The sequence below is a fragment of the Squalius cephalus genome, assembly GCF_949319135.1.
Source record: "Squalius cephalus genome assembly, chromosome: 25".
In the NCBI taxonomy this organism is placed as follows: Eukaryota; Metazoa; Chordata; class Actinopteri; order Cypriniformes; family Leuciscidae; genus Squalius; species Squalius cephalus.
In genome coordinates this window covers 11,249,670-11,273,454 of record NC_137146.1, presented here as the reverse complement: position 1 = coordinate 11,273,454, position 23,785 = coordinate 11,249,670, and the positions used below count along the sequence as shown (strand labels likewise).

The 23,785-nt window shown below is 38.0% G+C and overlaps 2 protein-coding genes across 3 annotated transcripts; one reads left to right on the top strand and one right to left on the bottom strand.

Moving 5' to 3' along the window:
* Positions 1–469: 469 nt before the first annotated feature.
* On the bottom strand, positions 470–10,739 carry zc2hc1a (zinc finger, C2HC-type containing 1A). 2 transcript variants are annotated; one of them, XM_079863802.1, is made up of 10 exons: positions 10,628–10,739; positions 9,918–9,988; positions 9,037–9,153; positions 7,601–7,636; positions 3,697–3,838; positions 3,454–3,602; positions 3,224–3,323; positions 1,068–1,173; positions 878–982; positions 470–624 (listed from the first exon to the last, which is right to left on the bottom strand). In XM_079863802.1, exons 1-10 carry the CDS (start codon positions 10,641–10,643, stop codon positions 489–491), a joined length of 978 nt encoding a protein of 325 aa, XP_079719928.1. In that variant the 5' UTR covers positions 10,644–10,739; the 3' UTR covers positions 470–488. The 2 variants fall into 2 exon arrangements, with proteins under 2 accessions (XP_079719928.1, XP_079719929.1); XM_079863803.1 differs by lacking the exon at positions 7,601–7,636 and having other exon boundaries at positions 10,628–10,735.
* Positions 10,740–11,804: 1,065 nt separating this feature from the next.
* pkia (cAMP-dependent protein kinase inhibitor alpha) lies at positions 11,805–23,273 on the top strand. The gene is made up of 3 exons (XM_079863801.1): positions 11,805–12,116; positions 18,993–19,170; positions 20,283–23,273. Exons 2-3 carry the CDS (start codon positions 19,020–19,022, stop codon positions 20,363–20,365), a joined length of 234 nt encoding a protein of 77 aa, XP_079719927.1. The 5' UTR covers positions 11,805–12,116; positions 18,993–19,019; the 3' UTR covers positions 20,366–23,273.
* Positions 23,274–23,785: the final 512 nt, after the last annotated feature.

Sequence of the window (23,785 nt, the reverse complement as noted above, 5' to 3'; positions counted from 1 at the left end):
TCTACAATATGTTTTCATGTTGAATACTGTTAAAAACACACGAAACAACACGTATAAAAACTAAGTGAAATACAAAACTGGATTGCACAGCGAAAGAACTGTAGTCAATGCATTTAACAGGAAACATTTAACCGAATTTTTTTTCTAATAAATAATTAACACAATGACACTACATTAAGATATTGCCCTGTTAACATCAGAATGGTTGGATTTTAAGGCCTAGATCAATTAAAGTCAATTTAAACATTAAAATCATAACTTTAACTGAGATAATACTCCTTTTGTAGCAGTAACCAATCATATTGCACTTTCATTAAAAAAAAACTGAGCAGAAGGGTGAGATGGGGTTCAGTCTACAGAAACAGAAGCAGATTACAAGTGAAATGTTTGTACAGCACATGGATTTTGCCAAGTACACTAGTGGGTTGGAAAGGAACGCTCAGTTTTATGCAGCTACAGTGAGTCAGTCTTTCTATCATTTGTACTATTTAAATGTACATTCGTTTCACTCCGCACTCACAGCAAAACTTGGCCCAGTCCACGGGGTACTTGGTCCCACACTCATGGCAAAACTTGGTGCCTATTGTAGAGTAATTGTTTTCATGTTCTTTCTTCACATCATTCCTATAAACAAGATCAAGATGTGAATGAGTCAATGTCGACTATTCAAAACAAAACTGCAACCAAAAATGATTTAGGAAAACTGGCCTAAATCCTGGACAACTATAGACCATTTGTAACTGATGCAGTGAACTCAAGTGTTGTGCTTGAATAGGGACATTAAGGAGTTGATGGACCAGTCAGTCCATTTCATTTGCATTCGTCATCAGTCCCAAGACTGTAGCAGTGCAGTACAGCAATACTTGTAACACCATACCTTGAATTATCTGCATTTTGGACTTTCTTCTTATTCATCCCTATACCAGAAGGTGGACTTCTCAGGGAATTTTGCAAAACCATGCCCTTGGGTTTCACGTTCCCTCTGCAAACACAAGTGCAATGATGCACTCTTAAAAGCCTGGAGATAATGTCAAAAAACAGGATTAGTCAGTGACTCGGTGCCTTACTCAGAGGGAGGGCTGTTCAAGTCGAATGAGTTGTTCTGTAACGGAGAATATCCTGATGATGAGCTCCTCACTGAGCCAGTGGATGAGGTTTTGCTGCTGGGAATCCCTGTGGAGGGAGAGGGGGAAAAGGGGTTTTGATGTCCTTATTTTAATATGATTATATAGTATAATTTCTACATTTCATGTTCTGTATTGCAAGTCTACAGCATCCATAAAATTGCTTTGTGTTAGGAACAGGTTCAGGCCGTTACATATATCATTTTCTAGGAGCCAGTATTATTTTAGTATCACTGAGATACTGTAATAGTTTATTATTTTATATATCAGTACTTCAACTTTTTCATTTCAGTTAGTTGCCGAGGCAAGATTTAAACTTTTTGTTAAAGGAGAACTCCGGTCAATTTGAACATTGAGCTCATTTTTTTGTACATTTGGAGTGCTGTCAATACAGAGAACAACGACAAAAATCGGTGTTGCCTACACCGTGTTATCCTCTTTTTAAAATTTGCACCCTGTTGACTTCAATGGGGCAAGTTTTAAACCTGCTTTTAGCCTCTTAACATCCTTGATGTGTCATTACAAGTGCACAGGTCATGTGAGTGATTCCTTCGGAGTGAACGCGGGTCAATCTGACTGCAGTAGATGTGAAAGATATGAATAAAAATGATATTTATTTAGCCAGCGCTCATACCTGTATTTACATCCTGTTTTCGGTCGAAGTCCATAGTAATCGATTGTCGAGTTCACGCGCATTGGTTTAGTACCTATGATCATGCGCGTGAACTCGACAATCGATTACTATGGACTTCGACCGAAAACAGGATGTAAATACAGGTATGTGCGCTGGCTGAATAAACATCATTTTTATTCATATCTTTCACATCTACTGCAGTCAGATTGACCCGCGTTCACTCCGAAGGAATCACTCACATGACCTGTGCACTTGTAATGACACATCAAGGATGTTAAGAGGCTAAAAGCAGGTTTAAAACTTGCCCCATTGAAGTCAACAGGGTGCAAATTTTAAAAAGAGGATAACACGGTGTAGGCAACACCGATTTTTGTCGTTGTTCTCTGTATTGACAGCACTCCAAATGTACAAAAAAATGAGCTCAATGTTCAAATTGACCGGAGTTCTCCTTTAAAGTTTTTCGCAAAAAATTCAAATAAAGAGACACGATCGCTTTATGTGCTGAATAGATTGAATTTAGGCTTTTATTCACATATAAACCTTCATGAACCTACACATCAGATATGATAAACAGAAGCTCAATGCTAGCTTGACATGCGAGAACCAATGAGGATCATTCTCGTGAGTTACGCAGCATGCTTGAGCTTCCACAAGAACCAATGAGGTTAATTCTTATGTTACGCAGCACGTTTGAGCTTCTGCAAGAACCAATAAGGTTCATTCCTGGTGTTACGCAGCACGTTTGAGCTTCCGCAAGAACCAATGAGGGCGGCAGTGGCTCAGTGGTTCATGTAGGTTGTCTACAAACCGAAAGGTTGGTGGTTCAACGCCCGGTTCCACCTGACCAAGTGTCGAGGTGTCCATGAGCAAGACACCTAACTCCAGCTGCCCCATGACGAGCTGGATGGCGCCTTGCATGGCTGACACCGCCGTCGGTGTGTGAATGGGTGAATGTGAGGCTATGTAAAGCGCTTTGGTGGCCATAGGTCTGTGAAAGCACTATATAAATGCAGTCCATTTACCATTTAATTCTCGTGTTACGCAGCACGTTTGAGCTTCTGCAAGAACCAATAAGGTTCATTCCTGGTGTTACGCAGCACATTTGAGCTTCTGCAAGAACCAATGAGGTTAATTCTCGTGTATTAGGCAGCACATTTGATATTTATACGTGAATAAAAGCCTAAATTCAATGTTCATCATATAAAGCTATAATTTATCTAAGCTATCTAATCCCTAAATTCATATGGATTCATTTTATGATCTCTTTATGAACGTCAAAGTGGTAGATGCGTAGCTGTTAATGGAGGAACAGAAAACTCTCAGATTTTATTTAAAAAAATCTTCATTTCTGTTCAAAAGATGAACGAAAGTCTTTGAAACGACATGAGGGTGAGTAAATGACGTCATTCACTACACTGAAATAATGTTAGGAAAACATTGAGGGATGCAACAGGAGCAATCATACCTGTGCCAGCACTCTGCCCATAGGCTGAGCGCTGAGGTAGACGAGAGGACACAATAGGTACAGCGGGAGAGTTTGCCTTCTTTTGTGGTGGAGGTTTGTACTGCAGACACAGGAACATGCAATGTTTATATCAACCCACTCAAGGCACTGTTTATTTTCCCCACTAAATAAACTTAACAAATAAACCACTGGCTGATCCCAAGGGATGTTCAGAGTGAGTGAAACCTCACCGGAATCCTAGCTGGGGGTTTGGCTTTCTCACTTCCAGGAACCTTGCTCTTGTTGGAGATTCTGGACGCTTGCTCCTTACAGAATTTGATGTGGCGATCTGCTGCATTCTCACTGAAGCGTCGCTGGCAATATGGACACTGGATATAATCTGAAAAAGTCAATAGCTGTTAATGGTTTTACTGATATTACTGTAACTATTTCAAGTGTCAATAAAAAGGTTTTTTTTTTTTTTTTTTTTTTACCTGGATCATAGGATGGAGGAGGGGGTGGAGGAAGGGGTCCACCGTCTTTTATGACTTGATCTAAGCCTTTGGCAGCGCGAATGGTGGCAATGAATTCTTCATGCTTTCGGCGCCAATTTGACTGTTTCTTGGGTGGTTCAGGCTGTTTAAAAGCAAACATTTAGTTTAAAAGGATAATATAAATATAATAACCTCCAAGGGGGCCATAAATGAACTAATTACTTACAATGTAGTTATGTACCATTTTTAAAATTCTGATAATTTTTTTCATGCTTTGAAAACGATAAAGGGTCAATATGGTCTATTCTATACTTTTGTAAATTGCAAATGGAAAACAAAAAAACATAAGTGTAACAATTAGATATACGTTTTAAGATGGTGATTTATAATGTATTACATTATAAGTATTTACAAAATTAAGTGTTAGATAATGGCAACAATAAGAGTAAAATGTAAGAATAGGGTTAAGGTGTATGAACAATAAATATCCAAACATTGGCTGATATGCATCCACTAATGACCATTAAATTCAATAATAATAATAATAATAATAATAATATTATTATTATTGTCTGATAACTGATATGGCACCTATACATTGTGAATGCAAATTGAAATCAGTTAAAAGTGATAAAATGATTAAAACTTTATTTCATTTATTTGATTGAAATCATAATGTACAACATGTAACCAACATTTCTCAATTTGTCCCCTCAACTGTTGGTTTTACAGAAGAACGTGTAGTTCTTGAAACATCTGGAATCACAAAATTAATCATGGTTAATTATTTTAATCTACTGAAATGCTTAGTTTCTGGTAATAAAGAAGTTTGAAAGCAAGCAGCTTTGTCATCATTACAACATGTAACGCCTCAGTTTACGACAGTAACCATGACTCCCTGAGAAGGGGAACGAGGTGCTGCGCTAGTGTTGTCACGATACCAAAACTTTGACTTCGATACGATACCCAACTAAAATAGCACAATACAGATACTTAAACGATACTATGGCAAAAACCTAAAACATCAGGAAAAGTAAATACATAATAGATAACATAACGTTTTGTTGTTGTTGTTATTAATAAACAAAAAGCTTCTCAGTTTTTGATGTCAGCTACAGGGTCTAACAAAAAAAATAGTGTTGTTGCAACTGCTGAGATTTATAGCTATGTTTAATTAAACAAACATTGGTTCACAATATAAAGATTTTTGTCACCAGAACATGGATATGTGAAAACCTGAACCTTTGTTTCTGTCATATTCTCTCCTGGACTTCTGGACAGTTCTTTAGCCATTTCCAGGTTTTTAGCAAGGAAAACAAGAGTGCTCCTCAGTCAGTCTAATGATAAAGTCTGATGTGCAGATAAAGCCTGATGTGCTGAACACATTTATCAGTCTAATGATAAAGCCTGATGTGCTAAACACAGCTTGAGGCTGGACTGCACATGCACTTGCTGGCTAAATGTGAAAGACATGGACAGTTGGCAGTTGACATGGGGGCTGCATGGTTCTTCCACCAGCTAAGTGGGTATTCAGAAGCACTTATCCCTGCCATTTGTTTGTACAACAAGAATTCACTTGTAAATTGGTCAGCAGGGGAATCCCTCAGCCCCACCTGCTGCCACTAATGACTTCATATTTTCAAACTTGATGGTGGAGAGCAGTTTCTTTTGCCCCTCCTTGATCTTGTTTCGGTGCTTGGGCCTCATTCTTTTGCTGTAGTGAAGCTTCAACAGATTTCTGTAAAAGTACTGCTTTCACCTCTTCCTCCATGGTAACAATGCTCTCCTTAAATCTTGGGTCTAGAACAGTGTCTAAGTCTGCTTTCATATCTTGCTGTGAAGTCTGAAGTCTTATTTTTTCTTTCATTTCACATGAAAGAGTGCTTTCTCCTTTCTTCACTGTCAGTAAGGAACGTAGTTTCCAATTGAGTGGCAACCCAGAAGACAACGTGGGGTCTTTCTCTCCATTTAAAACATTGGTAAAGCTGCTTAGAAGCCAAGGACCTCTCTAACAAATTCTAGTTTCTAGTTGCCATTTCAGAGTCTTTAGGCATCAGATGCTGCTACTTCCGATTTTCAGCCAAAATGGCACAGACAGCTTGTTGCTGTATACAGAATCCTTCCACCATATCAAAGGTGGAGTTCCAGGAAGTAGGCTCATTGTGAATTAGCTTTTGCATCGGTAGATTTAAGGTATTCTGTTTGTCCATCAAGGTCCTACTGCTCTATTTAATATTTTGAGTCTATATCATATTTGCACATTAGGAAATACAGCTGTCACTCTTAAAGTACCAGTACTCATAAAATTAAGAATCATAAAATTTTTAAAAGCAGGGTATCGTGATACCTTTCTAGTACCGGTATATCGTGCAACACTACACTGCGCCTTGGATTGACGCTATGGGGAACATCAGTGTAACCGGTGTCTGAAGCATGTGTGTAAACATGACTATTTCATTGGACGAAGACAGTCCATGATGTCATCACCGGACGAGATGCAGGAGACTCCCTTTCCTGATGCGTAACTTGATGCGTTCCCTTTCGAAGTGGAACTCAACACTGCGTCTTGGGATTGATGCTATGGGAACAAATACACACTCCTCCATGCTGCACCAGGCGCCCTGGTGATGACGTCATGGACTGTCGTCGGCTAATGAAATTGTTGTGTACACACGTGCTTCAGACACCGGTCACACTGGTGTTCCCCATAGCATCAATCCAAGGCACAGTGTTGAGTTTCACTTCGAAAAGAAATGTCTTGGTTATGCATGGAAACGTTCGTCGGAGGGATCCAACAGAAATGGGATCTTCGCAGAGAGACCAATCTACTTCGAGAGAAACTAAACGAGCCAATGCACATTGGCATGCGATAATTGCGCCAGCTGCTTCTATCACGCAGTGCGGGTATATAATGAGCAGAAGGTGCAACGCATCTTTGGTTTTCGAGCCTGAGCTGAGCCTGGGACCCGGCCGTCTACAGCGATGGTACAACAACATGGCGACGGGACGAACGTCTCCGTTCCCTCTTTCCCATTCGAAACCGAGACGTTCGCTTTCATGTCGGTCACTCCAATGTTCGTCGAAGGGATCCAACAGAAATGGGATCCCTAACACGCCATGTTGTTGGCCCTTCCAGTGCCCTGCATAAGCCTCACTTCTCTCCCTTTATTAGGGGCAGAAGCTTATGCAGGGAGTCCTGGCCACTGATGTTCCGCAATACCCACTCAGCGAGAACATTGGATAACACTGGAAAAGCGTGCCCTTCATAGGGGAAGGAGAATGCTGCGGAAGCCACGACCTGCCCGGAGTGAGGTAACGTGGAGAATACACAAATGGACTAGCCAAGCAGGGTAGGATACCGGCTCTACACGAAGGCTATAGAATCTAGCGAACGTGTTGGGTGTAGACCAGCCCGCAGCTCTACATATATCTGTCAGCGAGGCGCCTTGAGCCTTGAGACAGGATCTTTAGCTCTGCTGACTGCAGCGGTTCGAAGGGAGGTCTCTGCAGTGCGCTGAGCACCAGAGACAGGTCCCAAGAGGTTATAGAGGGGGGACGAGATGGATTTAGTCTCCTTGCCCCTCTCAGGAACCTGACTATCAGGTCATGCTTTACCAATGCGTTGCACCTGCTGCTCATTATATACCTGCACTGCGTGATAGAAGCAGCTGGTGCAATTATCACGTCAATGTGCATTGGCTTTTCTCTACAAGTAGATTGGTCTCTCTGCGAAGATCCCCTTTCTGTCGGATCCCTCCGACGAACGTTGAAGTGATCGACATGAAAGGGAACCACTGTTTTTAACAAATATTAAACACTGACGCCTTAATATCAGAAGTGACATGTTGAGACACAAAATTCAGTTATGAGAAAAAAAATAAACAAAGTCAAACATTCAACTTACTTTATCAGACTTAGAGCTGCTGGAAGAACCTTGTAACTGAAACATAATCAAAAGGGGTTTCAGAATATTTTAGGACATCAGGGTAGATATGTGGGTAGCCGTGGAGGAAAAGTTTCTGAACAGAGGCTCTTTGTGAGACCGAGGTCTTTTTCACATTTGATATTCTTGCTTGAGGCCAAACCAGAGTTTGACTGTTCCGAACCAAGGCATGTTCACTTAACATTTCAAACAAGTAAGCTGAGAAACAACTGTCCTTTTTACACTGCCCAAACAAACATGAGGGTATGGGTGCAGTCATACATGATATTCCTTTAGACCAACTGATAAAGAATGACGCTAGCAATTCCCAGGAAACACACACACTGGCAAAAATCAGTAATAAGGAATCTTCACACCAAATCTATGGTAATAATAATAATACAAAAAATGAACAATTAATGGAGGACAAGAGGCTTGTAAATTGAGGTCTATGGTCACAGTCAGGAAGAATTTGGACAAAATTCAACAAATGTACAAAAAAGTGAAAAAAAGAGAAGTTCAAGATTTTTTTATTTTTTTTTATTTATTATAGAATTTTAGATTTCTTTAGATTGCTAGGGACTTTTGGTTTTAAGGTTGCTCTTTGTTTTGAATTAATACACCTTGTGAACCTTGATGTATTTTGATACATAACAAATAATTTATTTTTCTTAATATAGCCTAATATAGAAAAATACCTTGAAAGGGCTGCAAGTCATTTTGGATAAAAGCATATGCCCAAAGCATCAATATATTTCCTCCTGCCCAACCGATTAACGCTTGCTCTGTCTAAATGCGCTTAAATCCACAATAAGTATGTTTCCTGTCACATATGACACATGCACACTTCAATAAGACAATAGAATGCAGGTTAACGTGTTTACATTCCAGGCAACATCAGGGTAAGAGGCAAACATATAGTTGTAAAACAGGAAAACGTTTACAACCATATGCATTGTCAGCTTATTAGGCATAATCGGGTTAAGAATGTGCAACTAAACGCACTCATTGTCTGTCAATGACTCAATGGTTCACTATCAAATCAAAATCATTATACCAGACCACCCAAGTTTCGAGACACTCATTAGATGTTTGTGTTGGAGCAGTGTAAACTAGCCTTACAAAATACCTTTATTAGTAGTACTATTGTTAGATATTATTAACTAGTACTGGAAACTGCAATGAAATCCAGTAAAAATGAATGCATTATTTGCCTTTTTATTTATGTTGTTCTAATAATATTAAGATGATGTGTAGGGAATGACACTTTTGCCACTGCAGACGGATTTTATGGTGACAGCAACTACACTGTTCCTGAATGTGCATCAGTCTTAACTATATACTGCATGTAATCACTCACGGTTCACATCTCATCATCTGTGAACATAAGGGGGAACATGGTGTGGTTGTTTCCTCACCTTTGGTTTTATGGGTTTGACTGTAGAAATATCGGTCCCCTCTGCCCTTTGCCTGCTGGAGTCAAACACCTTCCTTCTCTTTGCCACTGTCTTCTGGCAGATCGGCATATGTTTTTTCTACAACAGGTAATAAGGTGGACGGGTATGAAAAAACTGTGATAGCACTGCGTTGACAGGGTAATAATACCAGGATTTTTGTTTACATAGTAACCTGTGAGAAATACATGCCTTGTTGCTAATCTTGATATAGCAAATGCACAACAATATAATTGGTTAGTATATTGCTAGGCAACACGTAAATGGACAATAAGGTTTGGAGTAACTTTTTTTTTTTTTTTTTTTTGAATGACATTTTTACTTTTATTAAGAATACATTAAATTAATTTTTTTTAAAAAGACAGTGAAGATCTTTATAGTGTTACAAAAGATTCATATTTCAAATAAATGCTGTTCTTTGAATGATTTCGGAAGGATCATGTGACAATGAAGACTGAAGTAATGATGCTGAAAATTCTGCTTTACTGTCACAGGAATAAATACAAATTTGAAATATATTAAAACAGAAAAGAGTCATTTTAAATTGTAATAATATTTCACAATATTAATATTTTTACTGTATTTCTGATCAAATAATTGCAGCCTTGGTGAGTATAAAAGACTTTCTTAAAAACACTTTTGTACAGTAGTGTACGTACTGTGACATACTAGTACCTTGTTAGGCAACGCATAATAATGCACATATGATAACATATAGCAGAATATTATTTAATATATTATATCCAGTAGGGATTTTTTTTAAATGTTTGCAAGCATATTTGAATGGCAAAATAATCTATATCAACCATCAGCTGTCAGTTCATCATCTATAAAGACATACTTACAATCACCCTCGAAAAAAAACTTCTTCCACATATTTTGCAGGGCACCAGGTCTTCAGAAACAGGAGGAGATTCTGAAGACAAAACAGAAAATAGAAATAGAAACAGATCATCATGATAACACAGAAATAACAAACACAAAAATAATAGATCAAAGAGTAGTTTAGTCTGTTTGGGTGTGTCTATGCAGCCAGTTTACTCAGATACATTGGTTCTGGATTAGCTAAACAAATGAGAACAGATCAAGCAGCTGTATGTGAAAATAGGTCAATCATGTCAGTCCATGCAAAACAACAGAGCGGCTGAAGGAAAGAACTGAAGAATGACAGTTTGTAGGGAGAAAGAAAAAATGATCCTGAATGGTATGTAAAGCATTTGACCTTGTTTTCTCTTATGTTTAAACAGACCTAACGTTACACCAGAACAATTTAGTGAAATGGAATCAAGTTTGCTGAATCAAATGTCACAACAAATATATATATATATATATATTGTGTGTGTGTGTGTGTACCCTATAGCCCCTAAAATAACAGTTAAACGTCATTATTTTCCTACAAAACGTCATTCTCTTCCGTGGTGATAACCCCAAACAACAGCGCTGAATAAACCAAAGCGGCTCTCCATTATACAAACACACGAACTGAGTGTTAGAGGTTAGATACACAAAATACAATATATTTACATATGCATATTTTGCTTATTTAAAGCCTTACCTTCTATTTCCTCCATCTTTCCTGCTTGGTAAGACACTAAGGACGATGCTGTAGCAACTTGGCTCTTCTAGGTAGCCGGCCCCTCCACATGCTAGTATCCTTGTTTTTGATTGGTCTTTTCCCGTTTCCCCGTTTCCATGCAGAAATAAACGCTGTGTAGTACCTGCATCTAGCCGCTAGGTGGAATGTGGGAGGCGACCAGGCTGTGTATTACAATGTACAGAAAGATGAATAATCTTCCACTAACATTTTATATTATATATGGCTTTTTTGAAAAATATTTTCTAAAGGTGTAATTACTTCAGCATATTGTTTTATATATATATATATATATATATATATATATATATATATATATATATATATAGGGCCTAAGTTATTTTTCTTCTTCTTATATCTACTGGCAAACTTCCAGACCAAAACTACAATTAACAAAAGCAAAAGATTCAATTGAGTCTATTGCAATTGAGATGCCATATTGCACCATATTCCTCTGTTTTTAAACTCTGTAAGTGTTTTATTCACAGGCCCCTGGGAAGCAACATTCAACATGTCTGGACGAAATCTCGAACAATAGAGCCCTTTTAAATACTGAACTAGTTGGGTTAGAATGCCAGAACATCTGCTATGTGTGATAGGAAATGCATGTCAAACAACAGCTGCACTGTCCAGAATTTACTCAATGAAATGTTTTATTTGAAATGACATAGGCCTGCTCATAGGCGTAATGCGGGTGGGACGGGTGGGACATGTCCCCACCACTTTTTGCCAGGGTCGATATTGTCCCCACGCTATATTTCAACATGGCGCTGAGTCAAATAGCCTTTTGATTGTTTTGTTTTTTTCTTTAATGTACAAAAAAAAAAAAAAGTTAACAAATATTTCTCGTTCACTTCCATACGATTTATCATATTTTCATTAAATAAATTCCCTCTCTTTTGACAGCGTGACTTCTCGAGAACTAGAATCAGTGAATCAGGCATGACGAAATGGCTTCTCGAGAACTAGAATCAGTGAATCAGGCATGACATGAAAAGCAATTAGTTTCAACAAGGAGAGAAAGTGTGCGGTAAAAATAAATAAATAAATAAATAAATAAATAAATAAAAAACCGATACACGTTTAAAAGTAAACGAGTTACATAAAACACGACTCACTGTCGCCACCTACTGGAGTAGCCTAGCCTACGATGAAACCCTAAACAAAGAGTCATGTAAATCAGTGAACAGGTTCGAAAGATTCGAATCACTGAGATGAATCAAACTCCTCACCACCACTGAGCGTAAGCAGATATGATGGGCTTTGGATAATCCTCGCATATCATCAGCACTCAGGAACGCGCATACGTCATCCCTTTCTTCTCATGCAGTCTCATGAACTGAGGCAGCACCAGCACCACTGACAGCACCGTCGCATCCCACTTAAGTATTAACAAGAGCGACAAAACTGCACAGCCTTGACGAGAAGAAAAACGTCTAGCCTAAAACAGGTACGATTTGCGGATTCGCTCGGCTTTATAAGCTTTCTTATTCGCATTCTATGATAGATTTAGTCGCGCGACCCTGTTTCATTAGCATCTGTGCTGTAGCCTGTCAGATTTATATAACCGGTGCATTCATATAAGCTCAAACGCCGTATGTTGTGCTGTAAATGAAATAATTGCTCCACTGAGATTTGCACTTGTAGCTGTCATATTTGGATATGCCATGTTGATACTATGTTTTGATGTTATTGTCTAATTCACGTGACATGTCAAGGACGAGACGAGTTTCCCCACAAACGTTTATATTTCAGTATTTTCTTAATTTTACATCATATTAACTAGTGCATTTTACGCTCTAATAATAGGCTACATAAATCTGTCAAATTGTCATGAATAGATTGTGTATTCCTTTAAACATTGGAAGAACTAGATTAGCCTATCACAACAATACATTTAGCCAGATATGTGTTTTAGTTTCAGTTTGGTTTCAATTAATAAGGTAATTTATATTCTGCGTTTAGAGCATTGAAGGGTAGGCTATAGTTATGAATGAAGCAATTTTTAAGATTATCTCACCCTTATTATGTTGCACATTGTAACTCATTAGAGCTCTTATAATTTATTAATATCATACTACTGTATGTAGTTGGTTCATTTGAAGAGTGCTTGTTGGAGGACAAAATTGGATTTGTGGAGGCCTTAGTGGGACTGAGAAATAACAGGACAGGTCACGCAACTTGCCTTTAGTTTTGAAAACCACAAAAAAAAGCTTTCAAATTAATCCAAAATGATAACTACAATGTAAATGACTATTTCATTTGACTCTAGATATTAGTATTAAATAGAAATATTGAATTATCACTCAGGTGTCACTCATACCTCAATACTTCAATTAAAATGAGTTGCACTTTAAACTGAAATATAAAGAAATGCATATTTTACCATCAGATATTTTTGAAACCATTTACAAAATTGTGTGAAATCAAATTCTGTGTTCATCCTCAATAATTTATCTTGAACACTAATATATTTTATATATCAAGTTAATTCCTTGGTACATAAACTTTTGCAACCTGTTCTATCCCAGGACTCAAGCATCAGTGGTGTGCACCTTATGCAAAAAAAGAGGCACACCCATCTCTGCACCCTATCTTCTTCAGCTCTGTCTTGTTCTTTATATAAAATGTGTAGGGTTGCTGTACATGGCAACCTTTATTGCTATGTCGGTTTGTTTGGGCTGTTTTGTCCAAACTGTTGCACAAACTTTTTCAGAGGGTGGGTTGGTGGATTCCACAGAGGCAGGGAAAGTGTGTGACAACTCTTCTGCAAGGTTGTCAATGTTGCCTTGAGGAGCTGCTCACTCAAGTCCATATTGATTTTTTTGGACTTAGACCTGAACTCCGCCAAGTGAGCTTTAAATGACATCTTTTCCCCATTAATACATAGACAATTCATTTGGTGTTTACAGATAGACACATTTTAATAGATATGATTCTATGGTACAGTAAGTGCAGTGGTGATAAAACGTATGTGCACCCTCAATGTGCCCCTATTATGCTATTTTAAAGGTTCCTAGTTTTGTTTTGGAGGACTCTTACAATAGAAAAATAAACACTTTCATTTTCTCAATATGGCAGCATTACCTTTTTTCTCACAGTGCCTGAAATGGTTCGATTGAAGGATTCCGTGTCTCTAAACCCCTCTTTTCTGAAAGCCTACTCTACTCTGATTGGTCAGATGGCCTAGTCTGCTGTGATTGGTCTACTGCTTACGGTGTTGGAAACTAAACAGCCATTACCATATCTGAATTTCAGCTCTGGAAACTTCTTTAGCACTTGTATGTAGTGAAATGAACAGTAACAATGGCGTCAGTTTTACCATTTTAGTTCGAGCCACTTCCATATCAGTCCTCATCCTTTGGGAAGTGCATGCAAAGTGGATTTGCTTTCGCAGCGCAGAAAACAGAGTCTTCCCGACATTTTGACAACAAGAAACAAACTCTTCTTGGCCTCAGCTACAACTACAGTGTTTGCGGGCAGGTCAAAGTGGGCGTTGTTTGCAGGCAGCCAATGAAGAACATAGGCATAGGCAAACATGTGTGCAGGAAGTAAGATTGGAATTACTGACAACTTGTTTCAGGCAGTTCAGAATCAGTTCTTTCTTTTGGGAAACAATAACTCCATTTATCAAGCACTTTGACATGTAAAAAATTGCAGACCTTTTCACAAACAGCTACATTACACACTACATTAAAGGTATAATATCTGAAAAAGCATAATAGGGGCACCATTTTCTGTATTTATGCATACAGTTAAAATAATACACATATTGTATTATTATTATTTCACTTATTCAGCAGCCAAAATCTGGAGAATCGAAAAGTAAATATTTTAGTTGGATAAATGGAGTATGTGAAATCCTGTGCTATTTTTTTTAATACTGTGAAACAGCCCTGTAACGATGACCTCATTATGGGTGTTTCACCACACAGTTGCACCATTTTGAAGGCAACACCTGAGAATGACTGTACTGAGATGATAGCATGGGCTAAATATAACTCTGAGCTCAGGGAAGACTGTCCTTGCATCTCATGAATGATATTTAGTTCCACAAAATTCTAGATAATCTCGCCGATTTGTGCCACATCTGTTTTGACGTGTTTGGGATCAGAGCATTAAAACATTTTATGGGACTTTTTCCCCAAGACAACATATAGAGCAGTCTCAGATACGAAATCCAGAAGGACAATTTAGAAATGCATGAGATCACAAATGTGTGACAGAATAAACAGTCCCTTATCCAAGCTTATCTTCTTATCTAGGACAGATTATGGCTCCTTGTATAGTCTTTACATTGTTGTTTGGGATTACTAATAGTTAGAACAGTCTTTGTTCAAACATTGATTAGTAATTAAATCAGGTTGAAATTTGTGAATCTAAGGAGTGACACTTCCATTCAAAAGTTTTAAGTCTCTTATGCTCACCAAGGCTGTATTTATTTGATCAAAATACAGTGCAAACAGATATATTGTGAAATATTATTACAATTTAAAATATATTTCTCTATCTGAACATATTTTAAAATGTAATGTATTCCTGTAATGGCAAAGCTAATTTTCAGTAGCTATTAGTTTACAGTGTCACATAATCCTTCAGAAATCATTATAATATGCCGATTTGGTGCTCAGGAAATATATGTGCTGCTTAATATTTTTGTGGAAGCCATTATTAATTTTTCCAGGATTCTTTGATTTATAGAAAGTTCAAAAGAACAGCATTTATTAGAAAATTTTAAAGTTATAACTGTTACTTTTGATCAATTTAATGCTGAATAATAGATTTAATTTCTTTAAAAAAAAAATTGTATTAACTTTTAAATGATGTTAATGTAGCTGTGTAATTTCTAGATTGTTGCATATTTTCCTTTGGAGTGAAGTACAAAAATTTAGCAAATAAATATTTTAAACATTTGAAAACAAGTAAAATATTTACAATTATAAATGAATTATTAAACATTTATATATACATTTCATAATTTACACTATATTTTAATTTATAACCAAATGTAAAAATGCATTGCTAAAATAAAAATGCATCATTGCATAAAGGCAAATAAAACATATTTTGAGAAACACAGGCCGAATATATAGTAGTATGCCAATAAATAATTTTAATAATTACGTTATAATTAAAAGATCATTTTAAATCAGCACTGTGTTGTTTGTGTTCCTTGCGCTCAATAAAAAACTAGATTCCGTTTAGTTGTTATTAAAGAGTTAGTTTACCCAAAAATGTCCCATACTTTACTCACTCTCAAGCCATCCTACTGTAGGTGCATATGACTTTCTTCTTTCAGTCAAACACAATCGGAGTTATATTAAAAAATATCCTGGCTCTTGCAAGCTTTATAATGGGAGTGAATGGGACCTTCGATTTTGAAGCCAAAAAAAAACCTGCATCCATGCATCATAAAAGGAATCCATATGACTTTAGGGGGTTATTAAAGGCCTTCTGAAGCGAAGCAATGCTTTTTGTAAGAAAAATATCCATATTTATTGCTTTATAAACTGTAATCTCTGGCTTCCAGTAATGGCCAAACGTGAGTCTAGTTCCGGCAGAAGACCCGACTCATTATGTATTGAGAAGGCCCTATCACCCTTTGATTTTTTTTAGGAACATGAAGAATCATCTGACTAGAAGATCTCATATTTCTTTTATTTTGATAAGGTATCAGAAGGTCAACAATATATTTTGGGCCAATACCATGGAACACTTCAAAAACCACCAACAAAACCTTAAACTCAATTCTGAATTTTACAGGGAACCAGTGTAAAGAAACCAAAACTGGGGTATTTCTCTCTCTCAAGTCAAAAGTCTGGCCGCAGCATTTTGCACTAATTGTAGACGAGATAATTGACCCTGTGATATACCTATATACTGTATATAGAATTTGAGTAATCAATGATTAATGATACGAATGCATGAATAACAGTCTCCAGGTCCTTAAAGGAGAGAATTGGTTTCAGTTTAGAAATAGTACGAGTTGATCAAATCCAGCCTTAACAACACTTTGTAACCTGTTTACTGTATCTAAAACCAAACCCGAAATTCTTGAGATGATCCGAAACACTTATCGACATAGAGTCCAACCTACTTACAATTCCCTTAGAGACAGAAGAGAGTCCCAAGACAACACACTCAGGCTTATTAGTCTTAAGATGAAGAAAATTGCTCGCCAACCAGGCTTTAATCTCACCTAAGCACTGTACAAGTGCATCAAAAGATTGAGAGCCTTTCGGATCTATTGGAATATACAACTGAATGTCGTCTGCGTATAAATGATACATAATATTGTATTTACGAAAAATTGAGCCTAAAGGGTAGCCTGACGTCGTCATACTCAGATTCTAGTCAGAATATGAGTCTGATATGCTCCATTGGGCTGTGATTAAGGGGCGTGTTTCAACCGAACCAGGAAACAAAATGCCTCTGCACTCAATTGGATAGACCTACAACCAATCAGAGCAACGGAGTAAGCGACGTATGTTCTTCATTCATCTTTCTGTTCGACAAATGCCTTGATCGCAGTTCTCTGTTCCTCTTTTAAAAATAATACGCTGTCGATATCTTCTATAACAGACGTGATGGCGGAATCTACACATGTTGTTTCATAAACAAAGTTCGAGAGGAGCACGTTCAAATTAGCCTGGGTTTCCCCATGCTGCCTTGCGCGCAGTGCTATTTTATTCACGCTGCTAGCCAGCCTGGACACCATGGACCAGATTTTCCCCTCAAAAAGGGAACCAATCACAGAACGGGGAGGGAGCAGCAAGCCGATGACGACGTCTATGCGACACACCAAAGCAGTTTGTTTATATCTATGGATCCAACATGACATCAGACGCGAAGTTACCTTTCGATGCAGCCTTAGATAGTGTTCTAAGTAGTTTAGAACGCAAGTTTATTTCGTCTTCTTCCTCGTCGAATTTCTGTCGCTTTACATACGTCATCTGGTATAATTGAAACGATTGGCTATGAGCTATGTACAGGCGCATTTGATAGACATTCGTAGCACCCAATAAACGGCTCTGGGCATTCGTAAACCACGCCTCAAATACGAGAAAATGAACATGTGGTTCCCAGACCACGTCTCAATGAGAAGAGGTCTGACGTTAGCCAGGCTACATTCAAATAATCAATTTAATCAACTTGTCATCAAACAATTACCATGTCTACCCTATCAGCATGAGAGGAAGCATATATTTATTCACTCTGTCAACTCACCTAACATTCCTTGACAGTTTTCAGCATCCCTCCACTCACTCTTGGCTTGTTCTTCCACAGCCAGGAATAAGGGAGGGGTACTTTGGGTTCGGGTCGAATACCGAGCCCGGAGCCCTCTCCTCAGACAGCACGCCAAATATGCATTTATTCTATCTGACTTATTTGTAAGTGTGAACTCGTGAAATCTCAATTCTCCAGCGGCAGTCATCTTTGTTGTAAACAAATTCAACCCAACCGCTCTTTGGTGACGTGAATGATTACGTTACTGTTGAACATCTGTCCATCATCGTATAAAGCCCGCCCTGACAATTTGATTGGTCCGAGCAGCTCTGGTTTGCTCAACAACGGATCAAGTCTAGACCGAACTTCCCAACCTAAAAATGTTGTGGGCCGGGCTAAGTTCGGCTGGCATCCAGGCTACCTAAAGGGCACATGTACAACGAAAATAAAATAGGCCCAAGTATGGAACCCTGTGGCACACCACTATGCAATTTAGCTGATGTAGAACACAAATTTTCAATGCAAACTGAAAATGATCTTTCCTTCAAGTATGATTTAAACCAGTCTAAGGCTGTACCCTTAATGTCAACATCTTCCAAACGCCGCACTAAAATTTCATAATCAATGGTATCAAAGGCAGCTTTGAGATCGAGATAACTACCTTTCCAGAATCAACTGCTAATAAAATATCATTAAACACCTTAAGGAGGGCAGATTCTGTACTTTGAAGGGACTTAAAATCTGACTGGAACATATCTATAACAGCATTCGCATTTATAGAACAAGTTGGGATAAAACAACCTTCTCTAAAACTTTAGGTAATTTTGATATAGAAATGACCTAATATAAATATAAAAAAGGTAATTTCATTATAGGTCTGTAATGACTGTACGATCTAAATTAGGTCCAGTATGCTGTCATATATACCTAGGATGGCTTGAGGGTGAGTAAATTATGGGATAATTTTCATTTTTGGGTGAACTAAGTGCACTTATTTCTTATAGTCACTTGAGGTTTTTCTACTTAATGATTTGCAAGGCATCTGCATGCCACAGCAGATCTGTGTTTGACCAAATAAAACCATCTCTATCTGTCACAGGCACTGCTATGTTGAAATGTATTAGATATGACTGATGTCGAGGTGACATATGAAGACTTCATCGCCTCTGCAAGGACCGGCAGACGCAATGCTGTGCACGAAATACTGGGAACCTCTGGCGGGCTGGATGCTAGTGGACTCTCCCAAACTCTGTCTGAGCTCAATATCAGCAAAGCAGGTGAGAAAAGTCCCCTTAACTTATCACTGCTCCTTCAGAAAGAACATGGAGTGTCATCAAAACACTGCAGTAATGTAATATGGCACTGAGAGGCAGGCTGGCCATGAATAATGTATCAGACAAACCTGCTTTGGGCAAACTAGAGAGTTTAGAGGGCCTGTTAGTGGCTTCCCACTCCAGTTTTTAGCTCAAGACAAACATGGATGTGCTTTATCAAATATAGGCCTGTTAGCTGAGGGCATCCTTGAGAAAAAGCATTGCAGCAACTGCTAAACATCCTGCCCTGCCGTAGGGTGTCGAGTATCCGCTCTTGTTGGACAACAGCTCCCTAGTTTTCATTAAAGGGTAACTCTCGCCAAAATGCTACCTAGGATCTTTTTGTAAATCTACCCGAGGCAAACTTTCGTTTAAAAGCATAATTAGAATGGAAACGCCACTTTTAAGTTTGACCGTATTTTCGTTTTCGGTCAAATTGCCTTTTGAATGGGAGTGCTTGGTGCACTTCTATGATAGCATCAAAAATCGCTATTTTTAAAACACTAAGAAGGCTCGACACAACATGAAACTTTGCTCGAAGTGTCACCAGAGGCTCTACACATGATCTCGAGCATTGAGAACATTGTTTGTGTACACAGAGTTTACTAAAAAGAAAGATTTTGAACAACTCACTGTAGCTGTGTCCGCCGGCATTTTGACGGTCAAAAATAGTCGATCTCCGAATGCAACTTAACAGGGAGGAGGGTAAAGATGGAAAGCTCCTAAAGCTTAGTTCTATATAAATTCACGGATAATTTGTTGTTTTGTCGTTAGTGAAAATGAATATTGACCTTGTATTTGAAAAAGGATGCTCATATAAGAAGCAATACTAAAATTCAGAGTCAGTTCATTCACATTCGGCACTCCCATTCAAAAGGCAATTTGACCGAAAACGAAAATACGGTCAAACTTAAAAGTGGCGTTTCCATTCTAATTATGCTTTTAAACGAAAGTTCGCCTCGGGTAGACTAACAAAAAGACCCTAGGTTGCATTTTGACGAGAGTTACCCTTTTAAACCATCTGTCTTTTGTTTCTGTTTCTGCTTTCACTAACAAAACAATTTTTTCACTCTCAGAGTCAGGGAATGATGGAGAGAAGAGCCAGAGCTTTTCAGACTCCGAACCGAAGCAGGAAGAGGGAAAAGGGGAAGAAACATAACAGACTTCAGTGAGAGAATTAGTAAAATACCCCCTCTAGTGGCTGATTTTTATAAGCATGGAGGGGTTGACACTGAAAATAGCGCAGCATCCCTCTCTCTGAAGGATCCGGATGGAGGAGACTTTGCTTTGAGGAAGCTACTGTGAAAGGCTGGGCCTTATGAATCATAGCGCTGCTGTTTTACCACAGTGATCGCTACTTTAGCTGATGTAGGTATGACTTTTACTTAGATATTCACTCTAGTTGGTAGGTACCTAGAGCGACTGGTGGGATTTGAGTCAGAAGTAATCACATTAGAATGATGAAGACACACTTGGGAGATGAACAACACCCACTGAACTTGTGATTTTCGATTCACCAAATAACTGCCAGTGTAGTGCAGCTATTACGCACTTAAAATTCAGTCATTTTATAGGTGTAGTGTTGTAATAGTAATATCAGATTTTGATATTAAATTGTGCTTTATGTCTTTGATATCTTCAGTTTATGTTTTCACTGAGTACACATTGGTATATTTACATAATATAAGTGCTGCACTTTTAGTAAACACTCACTGAATTCTGATAAACTGTGTATGATGGTCTTGCATGACACTGCTCCTGACAGAGTCTGTATGTATAACTGTTCACATCCCACAAATTTGTGATCCAATCATTTGCAGTGTTGCGATGCTAATTTGTGTGTTTCATGATGAGAATTCTTATTATATTATAAAATCTGGCTCGATTTGAAGTCTTAATTACACTGCCTATTAATCCATTTGAAAATGTGTTCAATAGAGCTTGCCTTACCAAACCTCTGCCCATATTTTGTCTTCCAGCTCTATGTCCTAAATTTTGCATAAATATATTTGATATTTTCATCTGTGGTTACATACAAATTTGAATAAATTCAAGAAATCTTTGTGAAAAAGGTGATATATTTTTTTAATTATTTATTTAGATTTCTGCATATATTTATTTATAATGTATTGTATATGTATTCATTTATTTATCGATGATTCATGAATCAAAGATTATTATATTATATTGTATTAGTCAACAACCATATGTGTGCTCTGATTAACAGTGATCCTGATATTCCACTGGATGGCACTGTTCACTCACTAATCTATTTTATTCTAAATGCAGCTCCACCTAATGAGTGATTGAAGTCAGTGAACATCATCCATTTTGGAGTTTTATATTCTTTCCTTTTCATATGTCAGTTATATGTAATTACATTACATATATTTAGGTCACTATAGCTGCACCATTTTTGCTACTTTTTCTACTTAAAGGGATAGTTCACCCAAAAATAAAAATTCGGTCATTATTTACTCACCCTCATGTTGTTCTAAACCTGCAGCAAATGATGAAGGAAGGAAACATGTTGGTTTTCCCAAAAGTTCACTTGCTAATAATTTCTTCCTGTCAGGTTCTGGTCCATAGTAAAAAATAAAATAAAAATACTATGGGAGTCAATGGGGACCAGAAACTGTTTGGTTACCAAAATTCTTCAAAATATAGTCTTTTGTGTTTAACAGAACAAAGAAACTTGTATAGGTTTAGAACAACTTGAGGGTGAATGACAGAATTTTAATTTTTTGGTGAACTATCCCTTTAATATAAGGCAATATTTAGCAATGCAATGCAATTTCACATCATTAAAATTAATTTATTAAAACATAAATAACCGGAAGAAATGAATTGCAGGTGGGACAACCTTTGAGAAGACAACCTTTCCTTCCTTCCATTTGCCGTGTCATTTCTCAGTAATATTTTGAGACCTCGTACCCTTTGGCAGAGCCGCTGACCTTTTCTGTCTTTTAAGTGGCAGAGCTGCACATTAATCATTAATCAGCTTACAGCACACTGGAGTTATCAGCCAATTTCCACAACCAATGAATCCATGTGGCTTTTCTGAGAGATCAGTTATGTAATTGTGACCCCTGTGCATGAGCAATAGAGACATACGGTGGTTTAAAGGCAGACAGGACCACAGCCTTAAAACTTTGATCACACACTCCAGTTGTAATTCCAAATCTGTCAAGCGTGTCCGTCCACTCAATCACACTCCATAGAGGTGGCATCTGGTGCCCCCTGTAGTTGGTGTTTGATTGGAAACCAAACAGCATTTGTGGATGGAATCATGGGCCGGCATGAATTATAATATACAATCAATGTTGGGGGTAACACATTACAAGTAACGCGAGTTACATAATCAGATTTTGCGACAATGACAAGAATACATATTCTCTAAGGAAGACTGCAATGTTGGTCTAAAATGACTGAAAACATGTTAAAAATGAATTCTGAAGATCTTTTCTATGCAGTTACAATTGGAGCTGGACTCCTATGAACTTGCACACAAATGAGCTGTTTACATTTCAATATATTGTTGTGAGAGAAGGGGGATGTGTAAGAACAAAACTGTAAATGTTAGACTTGGACTGTGGCCTTGCTTTGGAGTGCAGAGTGAAAATTCAAATCTATGCAGAGCTATTATTCAGATGGAAGGTGTCTGTGCGTGTGGGCAGGGCTGAATGGCTCAAGGGAGTGAAATTGAATCTGTGGTCTTGGAGCTCTGCTACTCTTAGTCTGCTACCTCTGACAGTGATGGATTTTGTCCTGATGGGAGAGTGTCATACCATCATTTCTAATCTCTCTCATTCTTTTTCGCACACACACTCATACATTCGTACACTGTTGCTTCATCTGTGAAAACCTAACTACAAACCACATTTAACAATGGATAGTTCAACCAAACATGAAAATTCTGTCATCATTTACTTACCGTAATTTAAAAATAAATAAATCCTTATGACATTCTGTGAAGCATAAAAGGTGAATTTGTTCAAATTTCCTGCTGCTTTTCTCTCTCTCCATATAATAAAAGTGAATGGGGACTGGAGCTGTCAGGCACCAAAATTACCAAAAAAAAAAAAAAAAGGTCTTTTCAGGTTATACAAAAACTTTGTCCAAAGAACAGACTGAGACTTAAAATTGTATTTGCTAAAATCTCAGCTGCAGCTCTTCAAATGTGGCACCATTGACATCAATGACTTCTGGTCACATGACTCGCGAGAGCCAATGATGTTTTGGCAAAAAGATGCTAGGCTTGTTCAAATTGAACCGGCGCTGCAGAGACCGATCGGTTTATGACATCAAAGTACCGCGAGAGCAATTCAAAAGCATAAGGAGCCGTCTACTTTCTATTCGTTCTCGCGGTACTTTGATGTCATTCACCGATCGGTCTGTGCAGCGCCGGTTCAAGTCGAACAAGCCTATTGGCTGTGTCCGAAATCGCATACTCTCTTGAGTAGGTATCTTGAACAAGTAATTACTTCACGGCAGCTAAAAAGTATGTTCCTTATAGTAGGAGTGTGTGACCAGCGTCAGTTGCGTCACTTCTCTGCCATTCATAAATCCTCTCCCTTGG